At 41.4% G+C, this 12009-nt stretch overlaps 1 protein-coding gene across 1 annotated transcript; it reads right to left on the reverse strand.

Moving 5' to 3' along the window:
• Window positions 1-557: 557 nt before the first annotated feature.
• LOC137874350 (uncharacterized) lies at window positions 558-4580 on the reverse strand. Its single transcript, XM_068712989.1, has 3 exons — window positions 4536-4580; window positions 3112-3327; window positions 558-1127 (listed from the first exon to the last, which is right to left on the reverse strand). Exons 1-3 carry the CDS (start codon window positions 4573-4575, stop codon window positions 712-714), a joined length of 672 nt encoding a protein of 223 aa, XP_068569090.1. The 5' UTR covers window positions 4576-4580; the 3' UTR covers window positions 558-711.
• Window positions 4581-12009: the final 7429 nt, after the last annotated feature.

Consider the following 12009-nt stretch of genomic DNA (forward strand, 5'->3'; position numbering starts at 1 on the left):
GACAAGTGAGGTGTAGATCAATGTTGAATTACAAGTAACATGAAAACAATGATCAGAAGGTGATTGATTGCACATTCACTCATTTGCTGAAAGGCGCTCAGAAGACTGCAATGCTTCTGGTAATCCCATCTATATATCCACTGACATATTGTTAATCTTAATCTCTTAAATCTGAGAAATAAAAAAGCAATATAATGCTGTGTTACAGTTACCCACGGTGTCCACTGGAGGGCAGTGAGCTCCCATGATTGTCAAACTGACATATCAAATGAAGTCAGACGCAACAGCACTAAGACTTCCGGTGGAACATTTTAAAACAAAAGCGTGTTACTAAAATGAAGATTCTAAGATTAATGATCAGAATGTTATCGTTACTTGAAAAGGCCTGATGAAGGCCACATCCTAAAGGAAATGCTTACATCCTTAAATTGAACATTAATTTCATATGCCCATATATATATATATATATATATATATATATATATATATATATATATATATATATATATGTATATATATATAAAAGAAGCAGACAGGTTTATTTTTGTTTAGGCTTTGTTCATCTCAAAGTTACAACACTTTACCCATGACAGTATAATGTGTTCTCACCCCCTTTTCCAATTTTGTTATGAAACATCCACCATATCAGAGGTGGGTTAGATATGTCTTAATAAAAATGACGTGATCTGCACAGTAAAAGTGCTCACAGTGTTAGATGTGGAGGGCGTGTGACCGGTAAAGCACCAGTAAGGGTTCACTCAGGGAGCCTCTGTTCAGGCAGTAAAGACTCTGTGTTAGGGCTTCATGAAGGACCAGACTCCCACTCTCGTCTGTATAACGCAGCTGAAAGCCCACCACCTCCAGAGGCTTCACAGGCAGAACAGCTGACACATCAAACACATCATATCCAGATGAGGATCGCTGATCCAAGGTCAGCAGTCTCTCCTCCAGGGCAGGACTTTCTGACAGAGCTCCCTGTGAAGCTGTGACACTGTGCAGGGCGACAGTCACACTAATGGGATTGGGGTGCAGGGTCTTCCTGTACATAACCAGCTCCGCACCTAGCATTGAGGGGTTCAGGCCGCTGACATTGAACCAGATCCATCCTGGAGGAGCTTGATGTGGACCTGGGTGATCCAAAGAATGAGAAGACAAGGACAGATTAGTTAAGACTGCAGTACAAGGCTCTTGAAAGGATCATACAAATGTGCTTTTGCTCTTTAAAAGGTTCTCTATATGACATTCAGAGCAATAATATAGCAGCAAAATACTACATGCAACGTAAAGACAGAATGTCTCCAGCGTTCATAAAACCAAGCTGCGTTGCTAGAAACACGTCTCCAGCAAAATCATTTTTTCCAACAGCGCACCTGCCATGCGCTCCTCTCATGTGCCATGTGTTGCATTTTTCTGGTGGTTTTCTTTCAGTTTATATTACAGTTAAAATATTCCCAACTTTTCAGTGCCAGTCACATTTCTCCTCAACGTCACACTTGGTCCACACAGCCCATCAAATCAAGCAAGGAGCGGGTTCTACTCAAGCGGCAACCTCCGATTCTGCCAAGTGAAGCCAATGCGGAAGTGTCTTAAAACTTGCATTCTCTCTACTGACCATCAGGGGGCGACTCCTCTGGTTGTATAGAAGTCTATGAGAAATTGACTCTACTTCTCTTTTGATTTATTCCCTCAGTAAACATTGTAAACATGAGTTTATGGTCTCAATATTTAGCTTCAAGTCTTCTTCAATACAGCATGATGTTCATTTAGTACATTATGGTTCATTTAGAGTCAAACAGACCATAAAGTAGGGGATGCTTTAGGGCGGGGCTACTGTGATTGACAGGTCGCTGCTGCTACCAGAGACATATTAGGCGTCACTACGTCACGCCTCTGCATTCCAAATATGGTTACACCGTTCATCGGTTGCAAAAAAGCAAATATGGTGACGGCCGTATTCTAATATGGCAATGGTGAAATCCCCAAACTGAGGCTTCATAACAGCAGTCCACATACCAATGGGTGACGTCAGCATGACTACGTCCACTTCTTATATACAGTCTATAGTTCTAATACTTTACCACTTCCTTCCTGTTTTGACGCTGGTTGGGCTAGCAAGCTAGTTAGCTGGTGGGCTGTGAGCTAGCACCGTTAGCTTCTAGCCGCCGGCTCAGCCTTCGCCATGTTGATAACCGCGTGAAGGTCATTTTCTTTGATTAAAGGTGTTTGTTATTTGAGAGTTGTCATGATGAAATGGAGGAGGCCATTACTGGTAACAAAAAGTTTCTGATATTGCCTAAGGTGGTGTGAATACAGGTTTAGTAACATTATACAATTCCTCCTTGTAAAAGGGTGGGGAACAAAATTTGCAGTCTGACACATGTCTTGTATCTATCTTGTTAGTGCATGTTCATTTTGCACTCATCAATCTTTTTATATTAACAGTGGATCAAATGACTGTAATATGAATGGTGCTGCTTGCAGCGTAAAAGATGTACCCATCATACCAAATGTTTGCTCCTTTTAGCTCACTGTTAGCAGCTGTAAAGAACCAGATATCGTTCTCAGGAGTTGGTGGAGACCAAAAGGGAGCTAAAAGGAGAGTGAACATTAGACTGACATTCATCAGGTGGATACAAACAAGATTCCAGATGTGTCTGCTGCATGTGTAAATAGGCAACGTTTTGCTAACATGTAAGCCACAACAACTTTATACAGTGATAATATTCAATATTGTGTTTACAGCTTGTCCTGCTGCCCACAAGTGGCCAATATTTTATACAGTATCTAGTGTTACATTTTAGGTCATTGTTTATCTTCATATTTGGTAGGTTTGAAGCATGCTGCACATCAACACACAAACAGTGATATGACAGCAGATGTTTTACTAATGGAAAACGTCCAGGTTGCCCATTGCAAAGACGTCATCACTGGAACACAGCTACTACCTTGTTCTTTTATTATTTTAATGCAATCAAAAAGGAAATATAAAACATTGCTTTTTGTGATTGCATAGGTTTCAATAATACTATACAGTAGTTGTAATGATTATGTCAAGAAAGAAGCAAAGTTAACACATTTAAATCAAGGTGGCATTTCATTTCAAATCCTTACCAACTACACTCCGAAAACTCTGCACCAGCGTTCCATCTGAACTCCCAAAGTCTTGAGCCTCCAGTGAGTCCAATCGCTGATAGATCCCCCTCATGTAGGGATGTGGCTTAGCCTGATGACTCGCAGACACTTTATTGATATGTAGCATTTCCAAAATGGCTTTGTTCCGCTCCTGGTCATTCTCGGCATCTCTGCGGTGATCCATCAGCAGAAAACCTGTGACGGAACACAGCAGGAGGAAGACCAACGTTATATGAAAATACCCCAAGCAGACTCCTCGGAACATTCTGGTTCAGATTATTTCCAACCAGTCTGATATGACGCTTCTTTGTCCTTTAAAGTGAGGTAGGAATCTCCACCTGACAGGCTATTGTAACAGTGTGTTCCCTAATAGGTATGCAGGAACCACAGGGGCTGTCAGGACCTAGTGAACCGATCCCATTCTGAAGCTGAGGAATGTTACTTTCTTTTGACAAACACTCTACCATGGACTGTACTGAGCCACAGTCCTGCTCTGCTCTCAACAAGTAACCAATGGGCTGATGCATGGTCCCCTGAGCAATGGAGCAAGTAAAGCAAATGCATCCCCGATATTTATTAGTCTTTCTGTTTCCAGAGATAAAAAACATGTCACCATTTAGCTTAGGATCACAGACTAAAATTAGAGCATAGGAAAAGATAGGCTAGCATATGAATGCCAACTGACTCTAGCCAGCCGTAAACTAGCTAAAAGTTGAATTGTTTTGGTGCCGACATCAGCTAGCTCTGCTAGCCAGCCCACCAGTGAACGTTAGCTCACTGGTTGTACAGGGCTGGGCTGAATCAAAGAGATTTTGTTATATTTGGGATTTTTGATGGTTTCTTGCAGAAACCAACCTTTACCAATTAGATGCCTTTTAGGGTAAGATTTTAGCTGGTGCCCATTGCCTCGCAGTCAATTCCACCTCCAATCATTGTGTCCATGTCACTCACACAGAAACTGCTTAGCTTCATGTGTTTGAGTTACAACATTACTCTAATTCTCAAGATTTTGTTACAGGTTATTCCCCAAACACCTAAATAGTCTTTCAAACTTTCCCTAAAGAATTTAAGATGGGATCAACTCATGTTAACTAGTTATTTATTAGAGTATGGCTTGAAATTGATATCATGGTATAATTTTGAAGCACAGCTGGTAACAGTATGTAACGCGTTATTTGTTTTTTTTATAAAATATCAAAACAGATGCTTCTGAAGTGGTAGAGCTCTGGTATGGTAACTGAATGGCATAATTTCAATCATCCCGAAATGAATATAAACCGAAAACAATTCTAAATATTATATTTGTCATCTATAGTGGTTATTTGCAGAAAACACCTTCAAACAACTATATTTATTAAAGTTTCTCACCAAAAACACATCATAATAATGTTATAATACTTTACCTTTGCCCAAAGCAAATTTTGACTGAGTACAGCACATCATGCAAGTCTACACGACCTCTGTTAACGTTAGTAGTTGAGCTCCTTGCTGTCGGAGGAGGAGCCTGTCCCTGTGATCCCTCTAAGCAGCATCCATTGGAATTAATAATAATACAACAAGTGTCTGATGACGTTAGTTGTTTTCTTGCATGTTTTCTACTGGCTATCTATCAGGGGGCGACTCCTCTGGTTGAGAAAATGACTCCACTTCTCTCTTGATTTATTCCCTCAGTAAACATTGTAAACATGAGTTTATGGTCTCAATCTCTAGTTTACAGTCTTCTTCAATACAGCATGATGTTCAATACCAAAACAATTATGGTCCATTCAGAGTAAAATAGACCCTAAAGCAGGGAATGCTTTAGGCCGGGTTACCTTGGGTTTGACAGGTCGCCGTATACAGCGTCTTGACCACAGCATCACTCCTCCACAGTCCAAATATGGTCACTTCCGTTCACTGGTTGCCAAACAACAAGATGGCGAGTCCTCACTGCAGCAGCACATGTTCAAATCCAACCTGCAGTCCTTTGCTGCATGAAGTCTGTTCTTTAGGTGTAATGTGTAATATCTGGCTAGGGGGCATCATTTCACCTCTAGTACTGGATCCATACAATCTACATTAACAGTCGTCAGTTATAAAAATCAAACAAGCCAACATCTAACTTACAGCAGGGCAAGAATATGCAATATGCTATTTCATAATCTTAATGTGTGGACTTCACCTATAGTTTATGTTTATGTCAGCCATCTGTACAGTCAGTGTAAGTTTTCATAGTTTGTTTATTGGATTAAATTCAAAGTGGCAGACAGACCTTCAGTTAGCTGTAGCTACCCGCATTCAACTTCTGGACAGCAGCCAGGTCTAACCTGTGTGATGGCATCAACAGAAAGTTTTCTGATCCTGCAGAGAGTCGGGGCATTCCTCCCCAGACCCTTGACATCAGTCCCCTAACATAAAGACCCCTGGATCAGACCCCCAATGCTGGGTTTGCGCTGGCTTAATATAACAAGATCAAATATATAATATAACCGAAGATTTAATTTGGTTTCACACAATCATTGTGTTTTTTCACGTCTGCTGGTCTAACAACTGTCTCCGGCTTTACAGGATGTGTATCCTTTCATAGAGTAGGCCAATATGAGGTCCATTTTCTCTCCCTTGCTGTTTTCCTCACATTAGTGCCCTGTTAAGCCTTTTATCTTTGCCCCTTTCTGTTCACTAATGACAAAGCTGCTCCTTAAACCACCGGGCACTTTGGACAAGACTTTGATCTTAGAGCTCAGAGTGTTTGTCTTTTGGTTTTTCCGCTCCGATTGCTGATCCCACAGCAGCAGCAACAAGAGGAGGAAGGCGTCCTCTGTCTCTGTCCCTCCCTCCGTCCCCCTCATCTCACTCTCTTGTGGGTGGAGTTTGTCGCTGAGGAGCGAGCAGGATTCTGTCAATGAGGGAGTTGCAGTTGAAAGCAGAGGAGAGCAGACAGGTAGGGAAGAAGAAGAAGCGCCAGATGTTTGCAGATCAGGTAAGGACATGTCTTAATGTATGTGGAGATCTCCGCTGGGGACTTTTCCTCTTCAGCAACATAATAAGAAGTTTGCTTGGATGTCATTTTCTTCTTCATCCTCCTTTTTTTTAGGTAATTTTCTTCCTGATGACTTTGATTTGCAATGTTTCTCTCACCTGTCTCCTCACAAAGCATCATTTTGATGATAAATCTGCCTCTTATAGTCAGAATGTCAGTACATGGTATTTAATGATCACAGCCAGATATACATGTAAGCAATCTGGTTTTCAGAGATGGTGCATTTAAAAGGAAATACATTTTAAAACTGCACATACTTACTCTTTGTGACATGCACCGGTGCTCAATATGGCTCTTTCACCCATTCATCACATACACAGCTATTGTTTCTGGCATTTAGGGAGTATTAGGAAGCTTTTTTATGGCTTTCTGTTGCACACTCTGGACTTTGCTGCTGGACGGCAGCCAAATGTTATTCCTTCATGTTTTCAGCAGAATGCCTTCCTCTTCCCCGATGGCTCGTCTTTCTTTGAAAATTGCTGGCTGCTAAGGACCCTGTCATTATTAAGATTAGAAGAAGAAGCTGTGAATGGATGTAACAGACATTCCCAGCTGTGGAGCGAAGCCACTTGTTACATGACGAATCACATTCCCTCGTACTGTGTGCTTTGTGTTCATCACTGGTGTGTGCTTTGGGAAAGAAAGGGTGAGATTCTACCGGGAAATGAAAGGGTTACTGATCATGAGGATGGAATTATGAGATGTTATTTGACCTTCATGACTGTTGATTATTATCCTTAGCTTGCGCTTTAGTGTAAACAAACAGAAAGCACATGTTCTGATTTTCCCAGCTGGTATGCCCCCCCCCCCCCCCCCCCCCCCCCCCCAGAGGCTGAGTTATCCTAACTTTCAGTCCCTAATATACTGTATAGCTGTATACTACATAATGGAACTTATTGGATAGACTCTTCATGCCTGGGCGACTGTGGTTCAGATTTGAGGCAATAGAAAGATCGGTGGTGCAATCTTTGGCTCCCACAGTCCATGCCAATGTGTCCTTGGGCAAGAGACTTAATCCAAAATTGCTCAGCCTTTAGTAAGTGGCTGACTGATGGCAGGGGCTACCATGCAGAATGTGTGTTAAGAAGTGGACGTAGTCGTCTTGGTTTTTTGCAACCAGTGAGCCGAAGTGACCATATTTGGATGCAGAGGAGTGATGTAGGGACGCCGTATAGGGCTCTGGTAGCAGCCTGTCAATCACAGTAAGCCCCGCCCTAAAGCATATCCTGCTTTATAGTCTATTTGTCTCTCTTTACTGAGGTAATTAATCAAGTAAGAAGTAGGGTCATTTTCTCATAGACTTCTATACAATCACATTTATTTTTGCAAACAGGAGATAAACCAGTTAACATCATCTGGAATTGAAGCAAGATTATGTACATTTTGAAAAATCATTTTGAACTCTTCGTCAACTCTTTCTAACCTCTCGGTTCTCGGTTCCCACTAAGGTCTTTTTGGTCGACAGTACAAACTTGACACAAAAGAGTGTCATTGGTTACTCTGTAACCAAATGAATTCCCCACAGAAGACATTATGCAACTGTTTTCACAGGATGAGTAGAACTCCTCATGATGTGTAAACTGACCTTTACTTGTTCAATCTGTGGAGTGCCCCTTTAAGAGGGTGTGAATGAGCCGGAGAGAGTGGTGCCACAACATTGATGTTTGTTTTAGTCTCTGAATTAGGGAGTGCATGTTGTACTGTGCACCACAAGCTCATGGCAATGAAAATCCAGCCTGTCATTAGACCTGCTGGCTCTGACACTCAGCAGATGCTGAGCCCACCCTGAATGACATGTCAGTAAAGAAAACAGTTCACTCCTGACATGTGAGCGGAAGTTGGTGGTCTTTGCCCGTCTATCTTGGACCTAAATCCACAACACGTCAGGAAATGGGACGGCTTCTCTAGATGCATCTTGTTGACATTATGTGGGGTGACTGTGGCTTAGTGGAGAGCAGGGTCGTCGTTCAATCGGAGGATCGGCGGTTCGATCCCCGGCTCCGTAAATTGCATGTCGATGTGTCCTTGAGCAAGACACAAAATTACAATTCCGAAATTGCTCCTGTAACTGTGCTTAAGATGTATGAATGTGATAGAATCTGATAGATGTGTCACCTATCCCCTGCCATCAGTGTGTGAATGGCTGAATGATGACATGTAGCGTTAAAGAGCTTTGAGTGGTTGGAAAGACTAGAAAAGCTCTATGCAAGTACAGTCCATTTACCATTATATTCTACAGCAACGTGTAACGTGAAGCTCTGCCAAAACAGGAAACGGATCAACTGCAAACAGGGACAGGACCCTCAGAGTGCTCAAGGCAGCTTAACATTAGGACCTTTCCCAGCACTCCCACCTCCCGTCTGCAGCCTCGCCGCTGGGGCTCACATCAGTCAGTGGGTCGTTCAAATCTTTAACAGGACAGATTAGTGAGGCCTTTGTGCCGTTACACTCATGTCAGTGACATGCAGTCATTTACTGTGACACAATGCTACCCCGGGTGTTATCTGCTAAAATGTGATCCACACTCAGCTCTGGCATGCGGTTGGACCTTGGTTTGCGCTACATCGCAGTTCTCACAAAGCTGCATGCGGCTGGTGTAGAATAGTACGGAAGATACGGCTCATCATTTTTCCTTCATCTGACTGGCTGTTTAAAATTTGATTTTATTGTGACATGAAAAGACACGAAAAGCGATAAAGCCTGGCTCTCAACTGGTATTCCAGCTCATCCCAAAAATTGTGGACGAAGGCCAGGACTCTGTGCAAACCAGACAAGTTCTGCCACACAGAACTGGGAAAATCCTTTCTTCAAGGAACTGTATATAAGATGTCCCTCTATTGCACTATGGGACCAAACTATGAAAAACAGACCACCGTCCACATACTTCTGGCAATATAGCGAATGACTGCGTTAGCATCTGTAAATAAATACACTGACAACAGTAGCTAAATCTAAATGCTGTAGTTTAACTGTGATACTGTGATCACAAGGTCAAAGTGCAGAGAAGATTTTTTTATTTTAATGATGAATACAATATACAATATAAATATGTACAATAACCATGTGTAATGTGAAGAATTATCAGCAAACTCTGCAGTTCCCCTCACTTCTAAGGAACGTTTTAGCTTCTTTTAGCCCATTGATTTCTTTTGGTCTACCTCTCTCATCAACCTGGTTTCCAGCAGCAGCAGGATAAACCTGATAAACCCTCTGCACTCTACCTGGTGAACATAGTGGAGCAGCTAAAGAGACAGGTATGTTTCTCAGGAGTTGGTGGAGACCAAAACAGAGCTGAAAGGAGAGTGACAGTTGGACTTATATTCATCAGGTGGACACCAGAGATGCTGACAAGTTGTTTTATGAAAGTCCATGTCAGGTCTCAAGTCTTTGATCTAGAGACCAAGTTAAGTATTGAATCTTTGGTCACAAGTCTCAAATCTCTACTGGTTGTAATAACCATTCTATTATCTGCTGAATGTCATCAGGGCTGCTTAGAACACTGCATGGCTATAACTGAGGAAATCAAAGCCTGTGCTGTATCATCACTTCTCTATCTGTTAGCATACAGTATCAGCATTGATTTGTTGTTGGTAAGTGATCTCTTTAAACATGTTGTTGCAATGTCATACAAAAAACACAATGTATAACTGAAATAGACTAACGTTAAATATTAACAATATTAGTCATGCAATAATAACTGTAACTTTTCTTTAACCGTTACAGTAGATCTGTATTGTTTAGTTACACTTGGTCTCCAACTAATTGCAGCCTATGATCTACTGTCCACATACCTTTAGTCTCTCAAACCCGGAGATGCTCACACGTCTTTTTTGCTAGTCCACGGAAAGTCTAAAGTCACTGTGTGTGCGACATAAATTGGACTTGAGTCCATGTCCAAGACCCCATCCCTGGTGGACACTGATACAACTCTTTGCTACCATGTGAAAGGGGGTTGTGACCATTTGAAATCCTGCTTTTGCACTCAGCTCCTTGAACATGATCTTACCAGCTCTCCAAAGACAAGCATTGTTCATGGGGACAAGCTATAACATGTTCCCCAAAGCAGAAGCTGATTATAGGGTGCTCCTCTGTTCAAGGTGCTTGCTGTGTGAGGTCTGTGGTAGGTGTCCTAGACAAGTGTTGAAGGAATGTAGCCGGTTGACATCTGAAGCCTGTTTTCAAATACAAAACAGCTACACCACAGATCCTCAGTGGGATATAGGGTGAGATAAGTTGAAACTGTATTGATCTATGAGAAGACAGGAGAAATAAGGTACTAAGAGCCAACAGTAAAACAGTAAATAGCATGAAAGCAGGCTATGATTGCAAAAGAAGCGGAGCAATTTAAGACTCAATTAGCTTATATTAAAGACAGTTTTAATAGATGGTGATATAGAACTTGTGTCTCCTACTGCTGTTAATAAGTATGGTAACTGCAGCATAAAATGGAAGTCTCCTGTAGTGGAAAGGCCTGTGTGGGGGGTGACTCCATAAAAAGGTCAAAGTTCATTGTGTAACATCATGTCATTACTACAGAGAGCCTGTTTGGCCTTAGGGAAAGGCCAACATTTGTTTGTAATGAACATATTTCCTGACAAGCTGAGCACAGAGCAAGATGCGCAGTCCACAAAAAACATGCCTGAAGCTGGCCAAAAAAAACAACTTTACATTTCAGACTGTTGACATTAACCAGCATTGTTGCTTGACTTCTATCAAATGTCCATCAGGGTTCTCCTCTGGTTGTATAGAAGTCTAGTCTAAAATGACTCTACTTCTCTCTTGATTTATTCCCTCAGTAAACATTGTAAACATGAGTTTATGGTCTCAATCTCTAGTTTACAGTCTTCTTCAATACAGCATGATGTTCATTTAGTACATTATGGTTCATTTAGAGTCAAACAGACCATAAAGCAGATTATGATTAGGGTGGGGCATCTTTGTGATTGACAGGTCACTACCACGGCTTTGTCCGGTCTGGGTGTTGTCTGTTTTTTTGTCTTACAACTTTAACCCTTTCACAACGTGTTTTCAGAGTTAAAAGTTAAAGTTGTAACGTTTTGGTTGCCTACAAATGTCTTTTTCAGTTGTACTTATCTCCAACTTCTAAAATCAACAGTGGGGGAAAAAGAAATATATTCAAATGAATTGCTTTAAATGTTGCTGCCACAAGGAATTGTAAGACAGCATATCTCCTTTCTATCCGTAAAGGATGGTCCAGTGTTCCCTGTGCTAAAGGAAGAAAGGAAGCATTTCTTAGCATTTTCAAACAGCTCGTATCATGGCTGCCACTTAGATACTTCTGGATCATTTCACCAGTTAGGAACCTTCCCAAGACAAAAAAAGATTTTTCAACCATAGCCCTGGTCTCTTACTATCACAGTCCACTGACTTCTTCATGTATCATCATTTGTTCAATTGTCACGACATAAACTACATTTGGTTCTTCTCAAAGCCCCACTTCTTGAAATGAAAACGTTATAAAATCAACAAAGTCAGCTTTTATTGCTTTGAATGCAATATCTTTCGACTTCGTCATTTGGTTCCCTCAAATGTTGAGGTGTGTCTGCTTTTCTTCATTTGCTTTGTGAATGCTGTGTTTTGTGTTTCCTTCCAGGCCACCTACAGATTACAGTGATTGAGAGTACAGTGATAAAAAAGACATTCTTCATGTAAGAAATGCCAAACACTGACATTTGTTAAATTCCTTTACAGCTCCTGACCGATCATGTGAACTGGTAAAATGCCACAATAAAATCATACAACCACAGCAAAATGAAGCTTCTTCTAAAGAGAGCGACATCTTGGATTACGTCCTTCTCCAATTGAAGTGTGTTTCTGAAAGCTTTAGTTTGGATCCG

The sequence above is a fragment of the Cebidichthys violaceus genome, unplaced genomic scaffold (genome assembly GCF_023349555.1).
Source record: "Cebidichthys violaceus isolate CVI_PGR_0920_01 unplaced genomic scaffold, fCebVio1.0.p SCAF_19, whole genome shotgun sequence".
Lineage (NCBI taxonomy): Eukaryota > Metazoa > Chordata > Actinopteri > Perciformes > Stichaeidae > Cebidichthys > Cebidichthys violaceus.

Coding starts and splice junctions, on each gene's coding strand:
- LOC137874350 (XM_068712989.1), bottom strand. CDS start 4,575: ATGATGTGCTGTACTCAGTCAAAATTTGCTTTGGGCAAAG. Junction 3,328..4,535: donor AAAATTTGCTTTGGGCAAAG/GTAAAGTATTAT, acceptor GTTCCGTCACAG/GTTTTCTGCTGATGGATCAC. Junction 1,128..3,111: donor GAGTTTTCGGAGTGTAGTTG/GTAAGGATTTGA, acceptor TGGATCACCCAG/GTCCACATCAAGCTCCTCCA.